The sequence below is a fragment of the Pholcus phalangioides genome, unplaced genomic scaffold (assembly GCF_987345545.1).
Source record: "Pholcus phalangioides strain wild (caught in Gottingen) unplaced genomic scaffold, Ppha-v1.0 ptg000015l_1, whole genome shotgun sequence".
In the NCBI taxonomy this organism is placed as follows: domain Eukaryota; kingdom Metazoa; phylum Arthropoda; class Arachnida; order Araneae; family Pholcidae; genus Pholcus; species Pholcus phalangioides.
The window spans coordinates 101,874,690-101,901,769 of NW_028301608.1; the positions used below are offsets into that span (position 1 = coordinate 101,874,690).

The window sequence follows — 27,080 nt, forward strand, 5'->3', positions numbered from 1 at the left end:
AGACGAAGCCGGCCAAGAAAATAACAAACTTCATTTCTTTATCTTAATCAACGTGATATGCATATTTTATACATTAATTTTCAGTTTTGTGAATGCTTTCACTATACGAAGTGTTCTTCCAAGTTTACCTTTCAATGAAGAAAAATATATTTTGAACGAAATGAAAATTTTCATCCCGTTTCAAATGCGATTGCTTCGAAACAGATGCTATCGTGAGAATATTGCATATAACACCGTTCTTAGTATTGCTACGTAGAGAAATACTTGAAGATACTATACCACTTTTTGGGATAAAAAATTATTTTTGTAAACATAAGTAGTAACTTCGCTTATTTCTAGGTATGTACTTATTCCCAGTGGGTTTACTTTTAAAACTCAGAAAATGGTCATTCGCTTTCAGTTCTTAGTGGAAATACAGCTATATACTACACATATTACTGTGGTTTTACTGACTTTTATTTATTTGTTTCGATTTCATTTTCCGTGTATTACTTTTTTATCATGGCAGGGAAAGTGGTTTGTGTTTGTTATTGTATCATTATTATTGTTATTATTTTGCATAGATACAGTAGGAATCAAAATGTTATAATATATCTGCGTTTATTGAGAAATTTATCAATTGAATTGATAAAAACATTGATTACTGGATCAGATTGATTACTTAATCACTTCTTTTGAATGAAATTTCTCGTATTATCCGTTCATCATAGCACAATAATGTAACAAACGAAGTGTTTTCTTCAATTATATTAATGTAAGAAAAATATAACAATAAAAAAATTAAATAAATAAGTAAATAATAATTAAATAATTAAATTAATAAATAAGTAAATAATAATTAAATAATTAAATTAATAAATAAGTAAATAATAATTAAATAATTAAATTAATAAATAAGTAAATAATAATTAAATAATTAAATTAATAAATAAGTTTCTAATATTTATTCTGATAAGTTAACCCTTGATACCATACCATCAAAACCACACAAACACATAAAACCAGTAATAGGTTGAATTAATCTCTACAGGGAAATTCAAAACTCATCCTATAGACTTTTACGGGAGGTAGAAAACACACAAAAACAAAACAGAATCACATAGGAATGTATGATCGTAAAGCCGAACCCGATCAGCTGAACTATAAACGAATAGGCAGGAATGACAAGCCAATAAAGGGTGTATAAACTCTTCATTTAGCGATACTTTACACGAGGATAGTACGTGTACACGTTAAGTTGCACAACAAGTGCTCATCAACGTCGAAAGAATCTCCGTAGCAGCTGCAAACGTTCGCGAAATGCCGGGTATATTTGAAACGATTCAACAATCAATGTGCCGCCGTTGTGACGCGTGCATAACTGTATATGTTAAGAACTTTGAGCGCGTGTTGTGGCCGCTGTGGTGGTCGAGTGGCGATTGTGACGGACTCGCATCGCGAGGGTCCGGGTTCGAACCCCACCGTCGCCATAGTGGTGGTCGGCGGAAGTTGGTTTCGTGTGGTTCCCAACTTCGAGGCGCAAATGCGAGCCGATCTCCCCATTTACCGGATTACCCGGGCAGCACCGGGTATTAGATGTAGTAAATAATAAAATGACTGATACATTAGTCACTGAAGGTGTACATTGATCAGTGCAACACTCTTTGAAATACAAAATAAGAATGTGTGAGATACCTGATATTTATTTTATGTACCCACACTCGTAATTTTTATATTTTTTTCTATTTTTCTTGTAGTTTGACCATGATGTACCGGAAACGTGAGTGCAAATAATAATGGTTTATTAAATTTATTGATTGAAATGTAATAAATCGGTTAATATGCATAATAAAGGAAATTATCACATTTGCCGAACATATGCAGTAAAAAATGTGAGCTAAAAACCATTGACCAATTGCCGCAGGAGTATGAGGTTTGGAGGAAAAAAAAACTTTCCAAACTTCTTTCATTTACAGAAAAGCCGCAATTGGGATTGAATTATAATGTGAACTAAATACCCCTGCATCAATTTATTAATTTTTTTTGTAAAATTTTACAATTTCTATTGAAAGTAACAAATAGAAAAATTCCACACAACATGTCTTTGCACATTATGATAATCAACGAAATTGAAATTTAATTCTTATATTATCACAATTGTCTTCCTGGTTGTTTTGGTAATTGAAGAAAAAAAATTGAAAAATCCTTCTTTTACTTATTTTTAAACGACGTTGGATGTAAACTCCCCACCAAAGTCGTCAATTTTTAAAATCCATGGTAAGCTGTTTCATCATCACTCAAGAGATCATCTCGTTTATTAATAAATTCAGAAACTAAGAAAAAAAATATTAATTTATGTGAATAATTTAAAAAAGTAATCCGTTGATTAATTTTTCTTAATAAATTAATTTTAACTAATGAGCTAAATCCATTTCTTTTCTTGAATCAATCTCAAATCTAAAAAAAATATTCTAACATATCATTACTAGAAAAAAATGGTCCCGTAAAAGGTTAAGTTATTTATTATTCATCAGTATTAAATTAAGAGCGAAAAATTATGCAAAAAATATGTTTTGTATTATTTTTAAGGAAAAATAAGTTTTAGTATCGATAATCTCTAAATTCAGAAATTCGCTTACCAAAGGACATCAAAATGAATTTCTAGATAGTAATTAAGTAGCTCCATCTCTTGACTGGCGTTGTGGGGTCAGCTTGAACCCACACATTTTTCATATTGCTGCCTCTTGGGAAAGAAATGTTTCTGGACCATCTTATTTTCATTACCTCCCAAGCTACACATGTGTTAGACAAATTTATAATGTTTTTCTACTTCTTCTTTCCTCTATGTAAGCGGTGGCCGAATGCGGCCCTTGAAGTGATTTAGTGCGGATCGCGACAAGGTAAAAGTACCGTGAAAAAATTAAATTCGTGATCATTATTTGAACTATCTGTTCCAACAGCGGATTTCTTGATTAACAAACCGCTTATAAACTTATTTCTAGTGACGAAATTAATTAATTAACTGAATATTCAATTCGATTAATATTGGAGTGGCTTATGCACCGAAGTTGCATCACTAATGCGGCCCGCGACGCTATAGCTGACCGTTATGTTTGCCCGCGAACACAAATAAGTTGGCCACTCCTGCTCTATATCATTGATCAAAGCAGGAGTGTTCAGATTGAAATGGTGTATCGGAAGAGCGCCTATTTTCTTGATAACTGTTTCAAATTAATGGTGAAACATCGGATACCCGGGATGAAGATGATAATTGTGTTGTTAATGAAATGTACGTAAGATCTGTGTCATGAACATGTCATGATGGTGTTTGTAAGACGATTGTGTTTCCGACTTATAATAAGATTAGTTTTTGTGCTTGTGGAAATATAGTAAATACTATTTTAATTTGTAAACTTTATTTTCTGATTATCTTAATCATATCTGTTCATTTCTTAATCATGAAAATTGTGTTAAAAAAATTGAATATATAATTTATACAAAAAATTCAAGTCATGTCTTCCTTATTTTTTCGAATGTGTCTTAGTATTAGACCAATTTTTAGAAAGTAACTTAAGAAATTTGAAAATAAAAAATATTGATTTGATTGTTAGATCAACGCAGTCACGTAAAAAAACCAATTGCTTTTACGAAAATTTCTTCTGTTGATTTTTAAAATTTTAAAATTAAAATTTTAAAATTTTAAAAATGAAAGCCAAAATGGCTCCACGACACCAGTTACGCACAGAATTTTCACATCGCCAGTAAAGGGTTACAAAAAAAATAAATAGCTTTGTTTGATGAAAGTGAAAAATGCTAACAGTTATAAAATTCAGTGGAAAACCCCTGTCCTATATCGTAGAAGCCATTCTAAAATTAAAAATAAAAATCCAATGAAGACTAGAATACTATCTTCAATATCCAGCCCAATGTTATTTTCTACACGTTCAGATCTGTTGCTAACATCTGTTTTGGATTCGAAAACTAAGCTTTAGCTTCTTCAAACGCTATTTTAACAAATAAGTATGTTAATTTCTTCTTAACGATATAATTACAAATTTCTCATGGGTCATTATAATTGTCATGTTGTTTTGATATAATTAATATGCAAATTGGTGAATAGGATCGACACGGAAAAATATTGGGGTAGACTGTGTCATAGACACGGCCACAAGTTTTTGACGTTAATACGGTTTTTTTTTTTTGCGCCTTGAATCGCGCAGTAGATACAGACATAATGGAATTATGCCATTATCATCGGCTTTGTCTTTGGAATAACTAACAAATGATACCAATATCGTCTATTTCCGTTGTGAACTGCTCGAGAAATGGCATAAAACAAATTGTTACGGGCCGCGTAATTAAAATCCTTACTTTCTTAGTAACACAGGAAACATTAGCACGCCGGTGATTGGTTACTGCGAGCAAAAAAAAGCTAGCAAGACGTCACGAGAGGCGGAGTTTTTGGCGAAACTGAATTTCAAAGTTCATTAACAAAAAATGAAAGCATTTTTGATTGAATCAGTGAATGATAGCTGGGACCAGCTTCGCGAGCAGTTATTATTATCTTCTTGATGCACGTGAACCGCATTTGATTAAATCAGATACAAAAATGGAAACATTTTGTAGTAAATTACAGCAAAGAAATCCGATGGGTTTCATTCCGAATCGAACACACAACCTTCAGTACGGGAGTCTCGTACAATAACCATTACGCCAAAGCGAAAGCTGGGCTCAAGCACAATTAAATGTATCTATTGTTGAACATCGCCAGCAAAACTCACCATGAGTGACGTAATGGTTCATCACTCATTTCGGCCAATCACGATGCGCTAAATTTCTACAATGTAGCTAGAAATGTAGAGATTGTTTATAAGCAAGCGGGGGCCTGGTGCTCAGACGGGAAGGAATATTGAAACCCAAATGATATCATCAAATACATCTTTATAATGTGCATCTGACGACCATTGCTTTTGACTTGCGTTGAGTACTTCCTGAGATACGAATGTTTAAAGAATGTCGTCTCGCAATTTTTGCGAATGCTTCAAGTATCGTCAGATGATTTATAAGACGTATTCACGTCAAAAAATATCTTATTATGCCATGAAAGGGAAGCAAGATAATAAAAATAATATGTTTTAGCTTCCATATATAATGAAGCATATAATAATTCATATTAGGTGTATTATATCATGTTTACAGGAGCTACGTGATAATAGCACTCAAAGAACAAGAAGTGAAGAAATACATGTATCGAGCACAGTATAAGGTAATTTTTTTTTTGAAAGAAACACATCGCTGAAATCCTTTATTATATATTTCATCTCTCGATATTAGGAGTCTCTATGTGTTAATGGTTTTATAGAATGCATAAATTGATAGAATGATGCTACAATCTGATTTTACGGGTTTCCATAGCACTTGGGTCTCGACCGGATGGGTCTTTATTTACGAGCGAAATTCTAAAATCCATGAAAAACTTTTGAAGGGTATAATAAACAGTTCCATATAATGTGGTGTTTTGTTAGAGAATGTGTGAATGCCGCAAACAGTAGACGGCAATGTTTCGGTCTCCCAATAACATTGTTTCTATGACGCAATTTGTCATTCTCCGCTCAGAATTTCAACGGCATGCAATCAATACGTGAACTCTGAGTAAAAAGTTATGTTTGGCGATATCCATACTTGATTCCTTGCACATGTAACACAAGCACTACGTGTGCAGAAAATTCATCGCCCACAATTCGCCGCTGGCAATATTCCCCGAAAAGCAATTCATCGAATAAAGGGACATAGTGTTTGAGCAAGTAAGCGAGTGAGTGAAGTAGTCAGTGACTCTAAAGTAAGTGGGTAGATGAATAATCCAGTGAGAGTGAGCAGAGGAGCAAAGCGAGTAAGTTAAAAAGGTGAGTAAGTAAATGAGGAAATACGTGAGTAAGCGAAAGATAGCGAGAGAGAGCGAGTGAGTCACTCATTCGCTCATTTACTCGCGAGCGCGCGCAGTCACCCGTACTCTTCATTAACTTATACGCCAGCTCATTCACAAACTTATTCCATCATTCACTTGCTTAATCACTCGGTCACACATTCACTGTAGTCGGTAAATTTTCCCAGTAATGATTCTTCCGTCGATGCATTTCCTATCAGAGAATTGCGTTGCGGTGAATTTTTATAGGAAATTTTTCCGGCTGATTTCCTGTGTATCCAAACACTGTGACCTCTGTAGACCACGTGGTTCTTACCTAAATGAATTTTAATAAAAACGCAACTGTGAATTATGTAAATATCGTTGAAATTATAAAAAGTCAGTCAACTACCTATTATGAATATGATTTTATTTTAATTTCATTTCTCTTTAGGGAATCGAGGTGTTTAGTTACATAGGAGGTTTCTTAGGAGCTTGGATCGGAGTTTCTATGGTAGCAGTTACTGATCTCCTGGAGTCTCTCATTCTGATTGCATTCCATGCAATTCTTAGAAAAATGAACATGAAATCTACAGCATCTGTTTCGCAGATTAACGTGAAAGACGGGTGAAAGTAATATTGCATTAGTCGAATTGTGATGATGGCGACATAAATTTGTATTTGCATGTTTACATAGTTTGCTTTGAAAATTGGAGAGAGCAGGATAATATTCCGCTTCCGAACGAATCGAATTTAAAAACTTAGTGCTGCATAACATATAGGGGGTTGCGCAACCTTTCAGTCCACCTGGAAGGTGGATATTATACATCATACATCGCTTCTATTGCTCGTGGACCAGACACTTATACAGTAAATACAGGGTGGTAAGAAAAGTCGCTAAGCCATATTTAACTGACGAACCATTGGTCCTGGAGACGTACATCCGATCAGAAAAAAAAATTACGTATAGACAGATACGTCATTCATATTACAAAGGGTTACAAAACACTAACTTATCATATGAACAAGCTGTCTTCAAAACCCAGTTAGGAACTTGTTGCCCTGTCTCTCCTACTACTTACTACTTCACCGCACACCAACTCCGGTCATATATCGCCATGCGGTAATTTCCAACCATTGGAGTTGGGAGAGAAATGAGAGCTCCATCTATCGGTGGTCGCCCCAGGCTCGGTAGGTAAAGAACTTGCTTCTGATGTTCTTTGCCCGGATTCGAACCGATGGACCTTGATGGTAACCTTCACACTGGAAGGCGAGCATCTTTACCACTGCGCCACTCGGGCTTCTGTCTCCCGTGGGGCCAACAAGAAAATTTCCACGTGTCTAAGTACAATATGCACTGGGACATTTGAAACGATAATATAGGGGAAAAATTGAAAAAGAACAAGAACTAATACCCAACTCTTTTTTCCCTTATTTATGCTTTTCTTCCCAATCTTTTCTCCTCTTCTGAATTCAAATATCTCAGTGAATATTCCACTAAGAAATGTTTTCTTGAAACAACATTATAATTGGATTTTTGGGGACAGATTGTCGTAATAAAACGTTTCAAATGTCAATAACTATACAGACCCCCCCCCCCCCAACTGCAATATGAATGACGTATTTGGATTCTACACGTTATTTAGATAATTTTCCTAATTGGAATATGCCTCTAGGATAAACAGTTCACAAGTAAAATGCGCCTTGGCGAATGTTTTCCCGTACGGGAAGTCAAACTTATATAATGCCCAGTTTTTTCCTTATTTTACCCTGGGATTTCTTTCAATTTTTTTTTTTTTTTTTTTGAAATCAAGAATTCAGATTACAGTAAAACCACTCTTTTGCTGACACCGGTGGGGAAAAAAAAATCGTTCTTAAAAGAAGGGTGACCATAAATCAGGGGTTTGAAATATATACTTTTATTATAAAAGGGGAAATTATTTTTTGGCCGTAAAAGAGGTGTGATCGCATCTGAGGAGTGTCCGTTAAGAGGAGCTTTACTGTATTTCTGATTTGGAAATTACATTATAGTTATTTATGATCCTACATAATTAATTATAGTCATAAATATATTTTTCCTTAACCTAATGTATTGTTATTATTCACCTTACATATTAATAAATTGAAATTGAATATATTCACCTCGCATATTTGTGAAATATAATATGAATTTTTTAGTGAATTACACAACGACTTGCAGAAGCTCTTTATTTTCCGCCACTGGCGATTTTCAAGCAATTTTAGCGATAAATGACAATTTTACTTGCCTTTGGCAATTTTTTTTGGACTGTAATTTCAATTTCACTTGCCTTTGACTTTTTTTTAAGGTAATTTGCAACTTTATTTGTCTTTGACAATTTTTTGCCATAACCTGTTAAATTCCTTTGACAATTTTTTGTGATGATTGGTGGTATCCTTAATGGATAATGATTCACTGTATTTTTATGAAGAAAATATTTGAGCTTAGGCATTTAACATCAAGCGTTTTATTGATATTTTTTCTACCGGAACACAGCACCCTTTCGCGGACCGGACGGAACCCCTTGCGGGGGCACGTTTTTGTTTTAGTATAATTCAATGACTTGTAATAAGCTAGTGCGGCTACTGTTCCTAGCAACGGATGCGTTTGTAATGAGCATTCGTATAGTCCCTATGGCTTGAATATGGTACTCAGTATTTTTTGTATGATGGTGTGTGATATGTACTTGTATGATATTTCTCAAATACCCGGAATATTTTCAAAGCAATTTATTTTCAAACTTTTTAATGGTTTGAATTTATGAAACAATGTAATTTCGAATGAATATCAATGTTTTTCCGAAACATACTCGTTGTATTGATGCATTTTACATGTTAATATTCTTATTAATGTGCTCATTTACTCATGAAAATTATTAAATTTTGAAAGTGATAGCAACAGTGTCACAGTATAATGATACAGCATGTCATCTATAGGATGTTAATAAATTGATCAATTTTACGAATTGATTTGCTTCTAGTCAATTTTTCTTATTGTTCTCATTTGCATTGAATGTCATTGTTTATTCGCCAAAACTGGTCACCACGGGATGGATCATAACGATTATGAACTTTTAGGAATTTCATTAAAGTGTGGAGATTAATTAATTAAACATTAAAATGTTTGGAGAAGTTATGGATTCGGGAATTTCAATTCTGATATCTTTGAAAAACTGGATTCAGCAAAAAAATATGGATTCAACTTAAGTATCAGGTATCCTAATTGATATTTATATTTGTAACGAAAGAGAGTCTTTGGGGGTGAAAAAAACCTTCCAAGTGGATATTGCAATATCCACTGAAATATTTGAATACGAAAATTTGAAAAAGGTCAGCAAAATTAACAGACAACGCTTCTTTCCCTTTATTCATGCTTTTCTTTTCGACTTTTGTCTACGATTTTGTGGATTCTCTTATCTCAGTGAATAGCGCACTTAGAATCAAAGGAATTTAATTTTTGGTTGTTAATAATTGGAATAGCTGTATCGTTTGTACGCGTTCAGTTTTTATGATCGCTTTCCAAAATAACAATGGTTTGGATCGGGCGTGGGCAACTTCTAACTATTCGATGGCCAACATTATAGTTAGCTATAGCGTTGCTGTCCGCACATGGGTAGAATAGACGCTCAAAGAATGAATTCACGCACTGGTAGAGAGAGGAATTTTAGTCTTGGGTTCTAATATTGTGCTATCCTATTGGTTATTAGTTTTTGTTAGTGATCACGGACTGACGTTCACTTGACATCACTCAAGTCCACAACGAAAAATCCGAGCAAAGAAGCCCCTGACAAGAAGAAACAAAAAGTAGTCATGGGCTGATAAGTCTTAGACTTATAGAGAGCAGAACTTCATTCTGCCAAGCCGATGTAATAGTCTCGACGACAGAGCTCAGCGTAGAATTCTTTTTATTGCACAGGTTTATGGCTAACCGGTCTTCTTATTTTGCATCCACCAATGCAACGTGAATACATACTAATGACAGCAATCGCTAGCGACTCGAAACGAAGATCTCACCCGTGGCAGACACCTCTTTGGCGTATAAGCCGCACTGGTGAATGACCCAGAAAGCTCACAGATTTGTATGTGTTATGCAGCAATAATTCGATTTTTCTCTGCAAATTATTGTATTTAATGTGCGCATTCATAGTTTGAATATTAGATACAAAAACATTTGCAATTCTGCAATTATTTATCACCCGCATTTGCGACCCTGTTATGTTGTTAATGCCGCGCATAACAACACAGACGTTGGTGCATGTACCCGTTCCGCAGAGTTAAAAGTCAAGTCAGAAATTCTACAAAGGAACTACGAGGCGCATGTTCATCCTTTTCTTCTACTTAATCGTATACGCATTCTTCTGCGGAAATTCTAACGAATTTGTTACATGCAGTTATGTGTAGTTGTATGCGTGTATGCGTGTCCTTTTAACGTATTTATGTTGATATAATTATGCGTGTTCCATGTTATACTCTTCTTTACCACATACAAAGTCCGGTCATATCGCCATACAAAAAAACAGGTACCCCATCTGTCTGCTATATTTTGACGTGAAACTGGAATGTGCTTCGAGCTTCATCTTATGTGGTGAACGTGTGTTGAATGTCTACCTACTCCATACGGAGAGACTTTTCAAATGGGGAGATCGCCTCACATTCGCTCCTCGAAGTTTGGAAAACCACAATGAATCGGTAAAGGAAAAACTACGTATGATTTTGTACAATTTTAGTTCCCGATTTAATATCCGATGCAACTGAAATGCGCCACATATTCATTCATTTATTTTGAATTGGAAAATTAAATTTTTAATCACCTTTATTCCCCCCCGAGTCGGGGGGGGGGGATATGATCGAAGTACGAAAGCCTAGATAACCAAGCGGAGATCGAAGTGTATTCACATTCGAGTTCACACCACAGAGGAATGTGAATTTTCTTTCCGAACTACACTTCGTTTTCCGCTTGGTTATCCAGAACTACGTATGAACAGCGGAGAGTGACATCGTTTCTCTCTATATGATCGAAGTGTTTAAATTTTCAACGGAATGGGTAGGATGGACCATGAGTAATTAATTCACCATAAATCAACTGCTTCAACAAGGTAACCTCACAACCGCTTAGTAAGGGGTGGTTATGGTGATATTATCCAGGTTATGGTGTGTCGAAGAGAGCTTTTTTCTAATAGGACTGTTAATGAATGAAATAGGTTACCTACGGATCTCGGGAATTCTAACACAATTAAGACGTTTAAAAAAGAAGTACATTAAACACAGTGGTAAATATCGAGAAACTATCCATACTTCGATAAGACAGCCATAACCTTTTTTATGGGCAGTGCATTATATAATATTAATTATTAGTTCTTTCTTTTGTGATATATGCTTCTCTTATTGGGTTGCTAGGGCATCTATTTTCATCCGACTCGTTGGACAATTTCCCTGTTGGGGCCTTTGTGTTTTTATTTATTTGTATTTGTTCTCTTCTTATTGAGAACGAAAACATTTTTTTCCGAATTTCATCATTCTGTTCAGTTAGGTGTACGATAGCAATTAGAAACGTGTATATTTATATCGATGTTTAATGAATGCACGTAACAAAAACCCATGCATCCAGTTGAGCACAACTGATATCACTCTGAACCGCTATGCATACATCATTAATTAAAACTTAATTTTACTATCAGCTTTGAGGCACAGTTCTGATGATTTTACTCAATTAGTAGCGAATCTGCTTTCGTAATTAAGTTTCAAAAATAGAAAATTTAATTTCCTCGTATATCACACATATGTAATTATAACAGTCCTCTATGTGTCTGTGATCTTCATGTCTGAGATATGTCTGGCATATGATGGACTAGAGTGGGTATGAAAACTACTAGGAAAAAAATCCCCCATGCATTGTATGACAGAGTCGAGTGATATTTACTTGATTTTTCACTAACTACATTCGATTTTGAAGCTGTTTATTATATGATGTTAATCAATTATAATGATATTATTCCATGTTTTCTTCGGAAATACGAAAACTTTCGTATAGACTCATAAGATACTGCAATACCTCAATTTATTAAAATTATTCATTATGGTATCTTTTCTGTAGATTAAAAAAATATTTTTTCTGTCTTGAATACCATCATGTGAGTGGTGAGACTCGAATGCTGAGGAAATCGAACTGGAGAAAAGTGATTTATATCAAGGGTATAACAGGGACTTCTTGTAACTTTCATGCATGCACTTTTTATAAATTACTACTTGACTACACATGCACCTCATACACATTACTCTCTATTATTGCTGGGGATCGGCACATTCTGAAACGTGTTATAGGTGTGTATGTATATGCGTGATCCCGATGTATCTACGTCGCAAGAGTAAATTGAGCACCAAACAATGGCAAGCGGTATAATATTTGCGGTAAATTTTGCGTTACTCATGTTGCGCCATGACGAGGCCTACCACATTACAATCCCCTGCACCCTCGAGGGTTTGGTGGCGCATATGTGCGTTATTATGTACTCCCTTAAAACACCCTCTACCGTGTTTGCTATTGCGATTCGACTACACATTCTATGACCAAAACAGGTTGATTAGTTATCTTACATTACCTCTTCAAATTTGTCTCATGAATTTAGAATTATACTGTAGCGACAATCACTTCGGATTAGGAATTTCGGATAGAATATGCCAAAATAAAATAGGTGGATTAAGAATATGCTATGATTTCAAGTGAATATATAAAAAAAAATTCAGGGCTAAGTAAAAAAAGCTTTAAAAAATAATTCAAAATAAAACAACCTTCCTCGCTGAAATTCATCGAAAAAAACTGTTTCAACTAATGGAAAACAAGAATTGATTATATTATGAAGTCAAATGATATTTGTGGTCCACCTGACATCACTAGGCTTTTTTCATATAAACAGTTTTATATTTTACGTATAATGCAACCAAAACTGCTCTACAAATCCTTCAGTGACAACATGAATATATTCACAGTATACTCTGAACTATCTGTCCCAATGGGACGTAAGGGCAGGCTGAATAACAAAAAAGCCAGATAGACCGCTATACATGGTCTCACTTTCTACCCATACCATTAAGAACACCGTTTTTATACCAAAACCCTCTCTTATTCGTATTTTCTAACCTATAAGTTCAGGCCAGTACTTTATAAATGTTTGTTATGTACTGTATACGTAAGCAGGACTTTTCATCGGGAGAGGGGCGTTCAGTTTTTTTTTATTATCTCCCAGTGTTTCGTTTTTTACTGCAAAATTTCACCATAATCTACCAGTCTGGTTTTTCTTACTATATTGAAATGGTGACCAAAAAATATTTTCGATTGCATTTACAAAAATAATTGATTCTAAACGCTGCCCCTCCTTCCCCTGGATTGCACCTATAGTATTGTACGTTCTAAAAATTAATTGCGGAAAAATAATAATAAACAAATTAACAGTATATTTTCCAATCTTGTTCCTAAATTCTCTCTCTTTCTTTTTACCAAATCAACTCCATAGCAGTAACACCTAGTTTCCAACGTAAATAAATAAGTAAATAATAAATTAAAAACACCATTATACCTCTTAAATCATATCTATTTTTAACTAGTAATATAGAGGAATTTCTCTAATTTTTCAACTATCAAGTACATAGGTTCTCAAACCTTTGTCCCCGCGGCTCTATAGACCAATTCATCTGCGACTCGCCAGAACATTTTGGTAGATATGCTCCCATATAAAAAGTCACTTCAAACCATAAGTAGGCAAACAAATTAATATCTCTGCATCGCCGCGACTTTAGTTTCTGGGTTTAATTGTTAGTTTCATTTTTCTCTTACGTGTATTTTTATCTTCTTCATACCTCAAATGAAATCGTGTATTGCCAGTAAGAGCAAACCAAACTAACTCCTTAGCAATACGTTTTTGTTCTGTCTGTACTGTATGGAAAAAAAAGAGAAAAAATAAGTCCAATAATAAAAATATTGTACATATTTCAAGATATATATTTGGAAATATCTAACTTAATCGTGCGGGGTATAAAATCATGTAAAATATACAGTACTAATACGAAATTATTACTCAACTAGGCCGGATAGTCGAGAGTCTATTGTACTCATCATGCCAACCAATAAAATGCATATATACAGGGTGTATAGCAAACAGGGGGTGTATATATAATATAAACTTCCAATTAGAAAAAAAGTTCAAATAACGTACAACACTCAAATATACCATAATGTTTCAACGAGTTGTATAGTTATTAAAATAAAAAAGTTCCTTTTTTATACCGTCCCAGTGTGCCCCAAAACCCAATTAGAAAGTTGTTGCCAACAAAAAAATTCCATCTTTCTTAGTGCAATATTCACAAACATATTCGGGTTCGAAAAACGAAGGAAAATTGTGAAAAAAACAGCTTTAAATGCGGGTAAAATGGTTATTTCGCATTAAGAGCAATAAGATGAAGTATTTTAGAGACAAGGCAATAATTTTCTAATTGGGTTTGGTCACACGTGGAAGGTATATAAAGTTAACATATATTTAATAACTATACAACCCATTAAAATACGAATGCCATATCTGAGTACTATCCGTTATTTTCAAACTTTTTCTAACTGAAAGTATGCTTCTAACATTAACGGTTCGACAGTGAAATGTCATACACCCTGTTTGCTATGATCCCTGTATATATATATATTGTGAAAAATATCCATTGGCTTCAGTGCTTTTTGCGATGCATAATTTATTTTTAATTTAGAAATGGTAGAGCGCGTTAATATCCGTCTAACACTTTTGTTTTCTCTGTTCTCGCTACAATACAACGAAATGTTTGTGACTACTTTGTAAATGATCAAAATACGATGGCATTCGCGAATAAACGTTAATAAGTAGCTGTGTGCTAATGACATAGGAGGACATTTTGTGTCTCCGTTCTACAGGGAACTCTGTCGCTCTCGTTAGTTGCATGTCGTAATTTTTCTCTCTAATGTTAATTCATTTCCATGGCTTATTAGAGAGCGGAGTTGGTCAAGGGATTCCGACCTCGGATCAATATTAGTTTATTTCATCGGCGTCATTGATATTTACGATAGGCAATTTAAAAGTGAGTGGCTGAACTTTCATAATTACGCTTAATATATCTGGATAATTATTTGCCATAGTGGCAGAAGTTATTTTAACATTGCATTTCGAAAAGAAATTTCAATTTAATTATTTTTTTGGAGACCGTGGATATTTATCAAATGTGTGTCCGAAGCAAAGTAATTCTCCTTATTTCTCCTCTATGTATGCGCGTGTTTTGATTTGCATTTGCCATCATATTTTGATCATTTCAAAACATCAAGAGCTTTATAGAATTACTACGCAACAAGTGTACGTGTATTCAATAAAAAAAATATGTATATAACACTTTGTACGACACGTATTAGTAGATACCGATTTCCCTGGAATTAGTCGGCATGCTGGGAAACAGCGAGGTAGACTAGAATGCCGGAGCATTCGAGTCACCTATTATGAAAAATTCTCAAATATCTGGACACCAAGAACCGATTGAATCGACTTATTTGAAGCATGTCTGTGTTCTCTGCATTTTTAGGATCCTTTGTGCTTTACGAACCACTTTGAAGATGCTCGACTTTCAAGTTTGCTTTGTTACCATAAATCTTGATTTATTATAAATTTCGGATATTAAATATATTCGTTTTCGTAGATTAGATAAGCTAAATGTAAAAATTAGTAAACAACGAAATATTTTTGCATTCTTCGATAATGTGCGTAAAATTGCAATAAGAAGAGAAAAATTGAGGAATTTCACTGTGTAAACATGATCAATATACAAAAGCGAGAGAACATTTCTTCAATCTATGAACATGTGAGAAAACGTGCCAAACACAATATCTGGTTTTTTTTTGTTTTGTTTTACTGTATTAGACTGGCGATAATTAGTTTGGAGTGATAAGTAGATTCTTAATTTTCATTATCGGTTATAAGATTCCTAGACAAAACACATTTGCTACAGTAAAAACTATTATTTTATTCCGATTCGCGTATTTATTCAGTAATTAACATAGACTTTTATAACTGACATCTGGATGTATCATGTGAGTCTTAGTGAACCTCGCTTTTCCCTGCATGACGGGAATGGACTAGACTCCAACATTCAAAGAAGCTAAAAAGCCCGGCGAATGTAAAACAATGCGGTTTTTTTCCTGAAACATATTTTTTTTCTAAGATTGTGTTTTTTCTATGAAAATTTCTAAAAAAGCAGTTCCGCCAACTGTTTATATTCAGGTTTTGAAAATTGACACTTTCTTAAGAATATGAATATTTTAAATTCTAAAACTGCATTTTGCTTTCAGTCTACTGAAAATTTTCGATATGTGCTAACATAGTTCATTTGTTTATCAACATGTGTACAAATATTTCTACCTGCATGATACATTGAAAAATTACATTTTATTTTGGCAGTTCAAGGAAGGGATTATTGAATGACCAGAGATTATGATGTTGGACATGAAGGAAAAGGAAGGAAAAGAAAAAGACAGTGGAGTCGAAGCAGAGGAAAATGAACTGGATATTCCGACGAAAAAATATGCCATACAATTATTCGAAAAGTCGTTGGTGACTGGGATCTCAAACATAGTCACTGCTAAGAACAAAGTAAATAGAATCTTCAAAATACTCGTGCTTTTGGCTTGCGCTGCTGGGTATTTTTACCAAGCAACGCAGTTCGTATCCTTCTTTATGACTCATCCACACGTTGTAGATACGGAAGTATATTCACCACAATCAATAATATCCCCTGCTTATACATTCTGCAATTTCAATGGGTAAGTACCACATTAAATTTCTATTGGAAAGTTAATAATTCAAAAGTATTGCCATTTCAAAGATAATCATAATTCTTGACTGAATGTAATCTGTTTAATTGCCGCAAATCCAATGATTCAGAAAAAGCATGTTTTTTAAAAGATATATAAGGTGTGATTACTTGATTCCCCTTGCGCATTTTACTGTCGAACCGTTGATCCTAGACGCATATTTCCATTTAGAAAAATTATCCAAATTTTAACATGTAGAATTCAGATATACGTCATGCACATCAATTAGGTTAAGAAGCGTTGTACGTTCATTTATGCTTTTTCTTCTCAACGACTTTCTGATTTTTTCAATTCAAACATTTCAGCAAAATATTGTACTTAAAAACGTGGAAGGTGTTTTTTTTTTTTTTTGTTTTTTTTTTTGCCTCAGTAGAGACAGGGAAACAACTTTCTATTTGGGTTTTTAAATATAATAATTATATAACTCCTAATATGAATGAGGTATCTGAGCTCTAGACGTTATTTGAATATTTTTTTTAAATTCGAAGTATGCCTCTGGGATCAGTGGTTCGTCTTTAGAATACGACAAAGGGAATCAAGTAATCACCCTGCCTATCAAAAAAGACACAATACAGACAAACTCGGTTGTCAAGCTCATTGAAGTTATAAGGGGAAGATTCGTTAACATTATTATCTGTGGGAATTAGAACACCGAATATTGACGTTATAACCGAGTTGGGCGTTAAAACCGACGTCGTTATCACCGAGTTTAACTATACATATCGTATTGTAATCAAGCTATCTATTTTGTCTCAATTATACGAGAGCATAAAAGGTACAATTGTTATGCCAATGCATTTGACTAATTCCGTTTCGAATATTTAATTGGTGGCATAATCGAGTACCGCACAATTACATCTGACGAAGCTGTTTCATAATCTAATCCCCCAGATGCTTCATCAAAGGTTTATATCAGTCGATGTTATATGAAGAAGTGAGGGAATTTTGTGAGGCCGCATCTATCTCTCTCTCTCGAAGTTATACTTCGAACATTCGCAGAAAAAAATAATCACGTTCCTACCACGAATAGAGATGCGGCACCATAGCTCTATATTTGTGTTGCTCTATTTGCGCGGTCGAATAGATTTTTTCCTCTGGGAGCTCATTATACGTAGGCTTATACTGTTTTCCGTTCATGCGCGCACAAGCAAACGCGTACACACACGTATACTGTATAAATGCATGCATGCATTCTATATTGAAGACTGATAAATATTTGGTATATAACTCGTAGCTTAGTGAACTGTGAGTCGAGAAATATCTTTCACGAAGACTGAAATGTATTTTCTATGTCACTGTAGTAGATACAGTGTGAACTAAAAGATCGCTATTTTTTTTTAAAAGTTCATAAGTATACAAAAAAATTCTCGTACGAAAATGTTTGGAAATTTCTATGAAATTCGTAATAATTCTTAAATTTCAAGTATCTAAAGAACATTTTATTACATTTCTTGATGATGAAAAAATTGGCTCAAAATTTCGCTTCTAGAGGCTCTTCTCCAAAAAATAAAATAAAATAAGTAATAAAATATAGGTGATGGCCCATACAGGGAATTCAATTTTCGCATGCCCCTATCAAAATTATTCAAGGAAAGCCCAAGATGTAGTTATTTTGTTTCCAGTTCATTTCTTCAGTTTCTACGATAAGAAAGTACTGATATTAAAATACGCAAAGTAGAATGAATACTTAAATAAAATAATTTGTTGCATTTTAAAAATGTATAAGGAACAAGTTTTTGACAAAAAATTGGGGCCGCGAAAGTAGAAGGGTGTTTATTCTGCACGGGTAGTGTCGTAGATAGAAATTTACTCAGTTCCTTGCAATTTACGATGAGAGTGACTGATGATGATAATGAATTTAGTGAATCTACTGATTGTGATGTATCAGATGAGAATGATGAAGAATTTAATGGTTTTTTTATGATGAATGAAATGTATATGTTACTGCCAAAGCCAGTGCTGCCAAGAGTTTTGCCCGGAGTCCGAATTGCAGAAATGATTCGGACGTTTACCGACGACTTCGCGAAGTCGCCGGAGATCCCTGGCCAAAGCTGTATGTGCTAATGTAAGACGGCCCGGTAGGAGCCATAGCCATTTTTTTAATCGCTAACGTGCGGTGCATATCTATGTGTAGCAATTTGTATGAGTAGCTCCATGAGAAAAAAAAAGAATGAAATTTGAGATAAACTTACCATAAATTATTACGGTATCCTAACTGGGGTTTGAAGAGTTGCCATAACTAACGTGGACATAATTATCACGAAAAAATACGCCAATTTTACGATGTCTCGAATATGTTTTTTATTATCGGACATTGGCCAATGATCACCGGCCACTTCACGAACTGGCCGGCCAATATTTAATAAAATTGGCCCGGTCAATGTCCGAAATTCGAGCTTTCGCCGGGCTCAGGCGTCCCCAATATATCGATCCCTATATCGATCCCCCTGATTCGGGCCGAGTTGTTTATTCATTTGTGATAATTATGGCCATTTATAACTAGCCAAAATAACCATAATAATTACGGTTAACTATGGCAACACTAACGATCAAAGTAATCTGAATATCGATATCTTAGTGATACATATAAAAGGGGTGTATAGGGATCAACATATGGACATCGGTGAAAGCCCGAATTTTGGACATTGGGAGATGAATTGGGCTGATCACTTTTCGCGAAGTGGTCAACTTCGAACTTTGTCTGTAACATATACAGGACATTCTGTTAATGGACCGACAAACTCAGGGGGTTTGTTAGTAGGCATCAAGAGGAACAAAAGTTGCAATGGAACATGGTGTTACAAACCACGTTTAGAGGGTGAAAATCGTGAAAAACTCTTGCAAAACGAAAGGTGGATGTCAGTTGATCACTGAATGTGTTCTTGGGTTCGCTCACCATATCTGACGTATCGCGAAACGCATGCGCTGGGGTAGGATCATGTGCTGAGGACGACGTAAATTAGCTCTATTGCGGAAGTAAGTACGTGTCTTAGTTTTCTGTTTCAACAATGAGTATCGTGATGGCTGACCACAACGAGGAATACACTGATATGCATCTGATTTACGGTCGAGTAGCTGGCAATGGGCGCTTAGCTCAGCGGATGTACCAATCCCATACAGCGGATTGTCGTCGCTGCGGCAGACATCAAAAAGCATACCTAGTACCTTCGAGCTCGTCCGGGAATCGTTTTTGCGTCGTTGCAGACGTCAGCAGCCGCCACTTCCAACAACTCTTGTAATTACTAATCAAGTGAATCTTTTGGTAGTTATTATTGTACTTTTTGTCATTCTAGCGTGACGTTGAAACCTGCATGCGCTTTTCGCGATTTTTTTCACCCTCTCAACGTGGTTTGCAACACCATGTTCCATTGCAATTTTTGTTCCTCTTCGTGCCGACTAACAACCATCTGAGTTTCTCAGTCCAATAACAGAGAACACCATGTATATTTATTTATTTATTTAAATTAATATCGTGAAAAATAGCTTTGATAAAAACTTTTTTTCAAATTTTAAGCTCAAAAACTCAGTGGTTCCGAAAATACAATAATGCGCTTTATGGCAGAGAGAGAGAGAGCGAGAAAAGAAAAAATAATATAAATATATATATAAACTTCTTGAATATATCCATGATCGTGATTATATTCAAGTTATCCAGAAACGCGGAGGAAAATATGAAATGTGATTCGTATTCATTTTCCACTCTGATTCAATGTCTGCTTTTGCTTTGATTTGTATCATCGGTATTTAAAATTTAAAAGGTTTTTAATTGAATTAATAACACACATTACGATTTGAATTCCATTCAAGTTTTTCAAATAATACTGATATTTGCTCTACTGCGTAATATGTTCGGATCTAAATTTGCTCTTTCTGAGCACGAAATATTTTTTTTACCTATTCACATCCAGTGCCTCTCGAAAACGAAACGATTTTGTCGCGTGTCTACGCTTTTTGAAATATTGGTAATGTATCAATATAATGTAATGTACTGGTCAATGTATCAAAATGTGTTAATTTGTTTTTCCAGGATCAAGAGGAGCAAATTCTGTGAAAAATACCCGACGGAATGTTATCAACCGGATGATATGAAACAGTTCTGCAAGAACTACAAAGATTTTTGCTTTGCTTTTCAGGATACCATGAATATATCCGTATGTTTTTACTTTTTCTTCAAAAAAAAAAATCTATGCACATCTGACTATCGATCATCCGAAAAACTCGGTTATTCGACATACTCTCCCCACCATACACTAAATTGAGAAATATAAAGGATAAGTGACAAAATCCGGTAAATATACAGGACAAATACTATCGACCACACATTATTATCATTTGTTAAACATCCTTGATTGAAGCATTTTATAAATAAAATTAACAAGTGAAAGCGAATCGCGATTTTTGTTTCATTTAGCTTCGTATATGATCATAAAATTTTCGTTGATTTCAGATTCCCAAGCCCGAGTTTTATGGATCATTAGAGAAAAACATGTCCGCACAAGAGCTGCAAGAGCTAGGTCACACGTTAGATACATTGGTGAACAGCACAACCGTCACCCCTGACGAGTAATTTCGTTTGATTTTCTCACATAATTTTAACACATTCTGATAAGTACTACAATGCTCTTAATTATTATTATCTGTATCGATTGGCACTGGCATTTTCTTTATATGATATTGTGTGTCACAGCATATAAATGTTATAAATCAATTGTTATGCATAATTCGCTGGTTATAATGTATAATTATCCACCATTGTGGTGAGTTTGATAAATTTTGCGACTTTATCACATTTATCGTAATATATTAATATGATTCCATAATTTCCCTTGATGCATTTTACAGGTGAAATGCTGATCCTAGAGGCAATGCTTCCAATTAAAAAAGGCTATCTAAATAACGTGCAAAACTGGGATAGATCGTTCATATGTTGCATGGAGTTTCTAATACACTCAATAGTCAATAAATTGAACAATTAACTTTTCATATGGATACTATGTCCTCAAAAACCTAATTATAAAGTTGTTGCCCTGTCTCTCCTGACGCCAAAAGAATCTACATCGCTAAGTGCAATATTCACTAAGATATAGCAAATTTTAAAAATTGGAGAAAATTCTGGAGAGAACAGCATAAATTGGTGGACAACGCTTGTTTCCACTGGTATGTTGTTAGTAAATGAAATATTTCAGTGAATATTGCACGTGGAAGTTCTTTTGTTGACTTCAGGAGAGACAAAACTATGGCTTTCTAATTGGGTTTATGAGGACATTGTGCCCGTGTATAAAAAGCTAATTTTACATTTTGATAACTGTACACCCGTCGCAAAATGAATTAAGTCCCTCAGTTCTACAAGTTATTTGAATACTGTTTCTAATTGGAAGTATGACTGCAGCATCCACGGTTCAGCGGTAAAATGCGCCGAGGGGAATAATGAAATTAATCTTGTACATCGCATTAATCGTGTTTGCATACCCAATACTTAAAATAAATGATTTTTTCTTCACATTTATATAAATGCTATACTTCGGCACGTGGTGCTATACAGTGTGTGTGTGTGTGTGAAACGTCAATACTTATATATATACCACGCTTTATATACTTGTATATAACGCGTTATATACTTTACATATATTGTCATATATATATAAATATATATATATAATATATAACAGTGATCTCTCACTTATACACCCTCTCACATATACGAGAGGGTGTTATCCTCTCAGTTATAAGTCAATATTTTAAACCCGATCAAAGATATAGCACAAAAAAAATTTAAAAAAAATACTTCATTTTCCCCAAATCATAATTGTTTTGAGCAGTGTAGCATCGATATTCAGGAGATGTCATTTCTTACTCCAGGATTCATGGTCCTTTCGTAGCTGCCGGTTTCGGAGATGATGCAAGGTTGTTTCTCTGTTACACGGCTTATTCCCGGATTGACAATAGTGATGACCCTGCAACTACAGAAACACCAAGCAAAAGTTCTATTTTTTCTCATAAATTAGCTCCAAAAATTATTATCCGAAACAGTTGAAGATGAAGTAATTAATTATTTCATACACTAGTGTTAGATATTTTTATATTGAAATTTCTGATCTATATTTCCATTCAGTGTTTCCGGTTCTGGACAGTTTCACATTCAACCTGGAGCCTCAAGAAATGTTCAGACCTGACAGAAACCCTGGTGTGGTGTTTCTAATACACTCACCATTCGAATTAGAGAATCCAATTGATCAAGGAACGTTTGTTAGACTCGGACGTAAATATACGTTTCATATTTCGATTGTGAGTATTCTACTAACTTATGTGTTAAAAAGGGATATCAATCAACTTTCATCACAGCAATCGAACACCTCGTTTTTGAGACGATTTTATTCCATGTTATAATATAAAAATATAAAATTATGAAAAATATTCATAGCTGAATAGGAATGCGTTGAGACATTTAAAATGAAATACGATAAATAAGGTGGGATAGATCGAGAAGCTTCTATACATAATTGTAATAAGACAAATCTTTGTATTATATAGTATTAATTATAAGTTTTTTCTTTCGTATATTGGTTTGTGCGTTTCGGATATATTTGACATCCATATTTTTATGGGCATCTTTTATCAGCCCCCTCTTTGGGATTTTTGCCTGCTGTGGCATTTGTAATTTGTGTATGTATTTGTATTATTTCCTTTTTTTTAGACAAAATGTATCTTTTTGGCTCTGATGCAACGTGTTATGATTTGTTTATGAATTCAACATCCTTAATACAGTGAAACTCATCTGAAACAGCCAATCTACGTTCCGTAAAAAAACTTCCCGTCTGCTGACCATCGAAGGAAAACCGCCGAATAGCCATTATATGAAGGGAAAAAAATCCGGGGGGAGGGGGCTGTCAAACAGTTTTCAATGTAAAAAATAAAACCTATACTCAATTTATTTACATTGATAAAAAAACAAGCAAAAACAGGTACATCACAGTTAAACGGTACTCGATAAACTCCTCTTGATACAACGATTTCCTTTGCTATGATAAACCCTTTTATATATATAACGATATTTTTCAAGAAGATATTGAAACTAGTACGGCGAGATTTTTTTTTCGCTCCTGAATATGATTCAATACATTTTTAAACTCCTCCCATATTTTAACTCTTCCGAGGACTCATAATAGTATTAGTATTTGGCATCATCTAATCACCGAAAGTTTTCGATATCACTACATTTTGTGTGATTCATCAAAATATGTGGTAAATAGTTTTATGGGGGGGAGGGGCAATGTGCCTTAATCTAACTGAATTTTGCTTATCAGATTATCAAAATAATTAAAATCTTTTGCGGTGAATGAACGATCAATCAAAAGCACATTTTTTGGTCGTATTTACAACTGCGATTTATAAAACATGCTAACAGCAGCATACATTTTATGACGCGTCATATCTCGATACAACGATATCGTTTTTGGTCCGGTACTGTTATGCACACCGAGGTTTAACTGTACCAGATCACCAGATCAATACTTCAATTTGTATTATCGGGGATCAGTTGTTAGTTATGTTCTTTTCTCACATATCTTGTACTCTCACTATTGTTATACTGAATCTCTGGGTGCTAAGAAGTAACGAACGTATGCACAAAACCAGAGCATAGTTCATTTGTTCCGTTTATTGTGTCTCATCCGGGGAGAAAATCTCTAAACTGTCGTATCAGCAAGAAGCAACCATATAGCTCTATATTCCATTAGACTCTGTTACCCCATTTACAAATGTTTTAAGGTGATGGTGTCGGCACAACAGAAAATCCGATTGATCCTGAGAAATATTTATGCAGATGTACATCAACTTAATACAAAGACAACTATCAGCTAACAGGTTGGCCGCTGACCGCCTACAGACGTGGCAGCGTAATGGGGGTGGTTTGTATTATGTGCACGGAGCCTATTGTCCGTTCCGAGAAAAACTGGCCACGGAATAAATGTGGCCGCCTATATGGAAGTTTCACAGGTAGTTTGTAATTCATAAGGAAACAGTAATTTATTTTGTTTTATTACTTCGAGCTTGGTCAAAAGTAAAAAAGTGGAATTGAAATTAAAAATTGGAATACACAGTAGAATTTGGAAATAATGAAATTTTTTCTGTTTAATGAAATTTCAGATATGTCACTCGTATTTTCGTCAATTTACTGAAATTTTAAAACTACTTATGTAAGAATGATGTAAAACTTAATTTGGCTCTATATACCGATTTCCCTTTATTACTGACTCCCCTATTTGAAAAGGTGACTTACATGGAGATGCAGCTGGGAATACAAATTGAACCATGTTTTTTGCAAATATTATTATGTTCTTTTTTATGTGTACACAAAGCAGTATTGATATTTAAAATATAACTTTCATTTACATTGTAGAAAATGTAATATTTTCAACCTGTCCTTCCTCTAGGAAGAGGAACATCTTCTGCCATATCCATATCAAAGTAATTGTACGAATTACACAGAGTTGTGGCAAGAAAGAGGGAAAACTGGACCGAGATCTCAAGTAGTAAGACATTTTAATACAAGTTAAGCATCGATAAAATACATAAACAGCTTTAACACATTTGTTGATATAATGCATACATATAGATTTATGAATATTGCACTCCGTTAATAGACATTTTCTTTTCTAGATGAACACAAAAAAATGCATTCTGGATTTGATTTATAGAATCTGCAATTGTTCCATCCCGTTTTTTCCATACAGCAACCAAGAAAATGTTTGTCCAGCAGATGGTATTTGCACACTATGTTGTACATTCGATATGGAATCTTTATTTTTATATTTAATGTTTTTTCTCGAACGTTCAAATTACAATATACTATATTTTCGTTATGTCTACAGATGTTTTTATAGGGTTATGTATAAGAAATGATGACAACTTCTTTCAAGATGTAATGCTATGTATGGAACGTTACGAGGAAGATTGTACGTGAGTATTTATTTTTTGAACTTTGTTGCATTAATTTCTACAGTTTTTGCTTCTAATAACAAATTAATAATAATAATTTAATATCATCAGGTGTGAGTTGAGAGAAATAGTTTTTCCGTTAATTCATGCGGTAGATTTGATTTCTCAAACTGATAGAACATAATTTTTTCTCCCATCTGAAAATAACGTTGTACATTCAAGGGAAATATGCACTGCCACAAAACCAACACCGTCATGCACCAAACAATGCTGTAGAGCAGTGTTTTACAAACGCTGGTCCGTGTACAAGGGCCGGTCTGCGTAACATTTCCACCAATATTGTCGCTACATAATTTTAATTACATATTATACTGTCGTTATAATGGTTCTCATCTCTTTGTTTACTGCTTGTATGTCTGCGAATTTTTCCTCTATTTATTACCGGTCCGCAAATTAGTTATCTTATTTATTAATCTTTCTGCTGGTTTTCAAATTATTTCTCCCAATCATTTAAGTATATGCTGGTCTGCAAACTATTTTACATTTTCCCCCTTTTTTTTGCCAATGCTCAAATTATTTTTCATGTACTTATTTTATGCAGGTTCGCAAATTATTCCTCCTAATTATTTTTTGTCGGTCCTGAAATTATTTATAATATTCTTTTAACTGGATTGGCAAGTTAGTTATCATTTTTTTCCGATTTTTTTGCCGATCCGCAAATAGTTTCTCCCATTTCCGCAGGCCTGTGCAAAGTTCTTTCTATTTTCAACTATTTTCACGTTCAAACTATTTTCACCGTTACGCAGCTGTAAAAAGGTCGAAGAACATCGCTCTAAAATGATTCTAAATTCGCTACACGGGCCGTTAGCGAAATGAAACTTTTATTGTGTTATCAATGTTACTGTCGGCCAATCGATGCTTTTCCAATCGAATATTTTCCCTCAGCGATCATTTTGTTTTGGTGATGAGGAAATGATCGCGTAAGTCAGTAATTATCCTAAAAGTTGACGAGCAGATAGTCCGGCACCTGGAGACATGATCCATTAGTATTTTAGCTTCGTCACATCTGCAGGTCAACGACAGATTAAGATTACTCCGCAGATGTGGATGGAATGTCTGGAATTCCACTGAAGTTCCACTGAACCAAGGCTCCTCGGCCATACTTCTCATAGCGACACCCGCGCGAAAGCTTTTATCTTTCAATTCAGATCAAAACGGAGAAGAGGCAACTGCTCATGTGCAAAAAAGTCAGCGAAAAAATGTGAATTTTTTTTTCAAATGCCTTTGATCGAGGTGAATGACAAGAATACAGCTACTCACTAAACACTTCTTTTACCCTCAGAATGCTCCCATCATCTACAGTTTTTAACAACA

General features: G+C 34.5%; 1 protein-coding gene across 1 annotated transcript in view; it reads left to right on the forward strand.

Annotated features, from left to right (window-relative positions):
* LOC149077214 (uncharacterized) overlaps positions 1 to 27,080 on the forward strand; it is a 35,378-nt gene that overhangs the window by 6,371 nt on the left and 1,927 nt on the right. Inside the window, exons 10-20 of the mRNA XM_089242358.1 lie at positions 1,737 to 1,759; positions 5,179 to 5,245; positions 6,336 to 6,509; positions 16,387 to 16,718; positions 20,797 to 20,920; positions 21,217 to 21,332; positions 22,629 to 22,750; positions 22,882 to 23,054; positions 25,202 to 25,300; positions 25,428 to 25,530; positions 25,640 to 25,727. Coding sequence (XP_089098484.1) covers positions 1,737 to 1,759; positions 5,179 to 5,245; positions 6,336 to 6,509; positions 16,387 to 16,718; positions 20,797 to 20,920; positions 21,217 to 21,332; positions 22,629 to 22,750; positions 22,882 to 23,054; positions 25,202 to 25,300; positions 25,428 to 25,530; positions 25,640 to 25,727 — 1,421 coding nt within the window. The remainder of the gene's footprint in view (positions 1 to 1,736; positions 1,760 to 5,178; positions 5,246 to 6,335; positions 6,510 to 16,386; positions 16,719 to 20,796; positions 20,921 to 21,216; positions 21,333 to 22,628; positions 22,751 to 22,881; positions 23,055 to 25,201; positions 25,301 to 25,427; positions 25,531 to 25,639; positions 25,728 to 27,080) is intronic.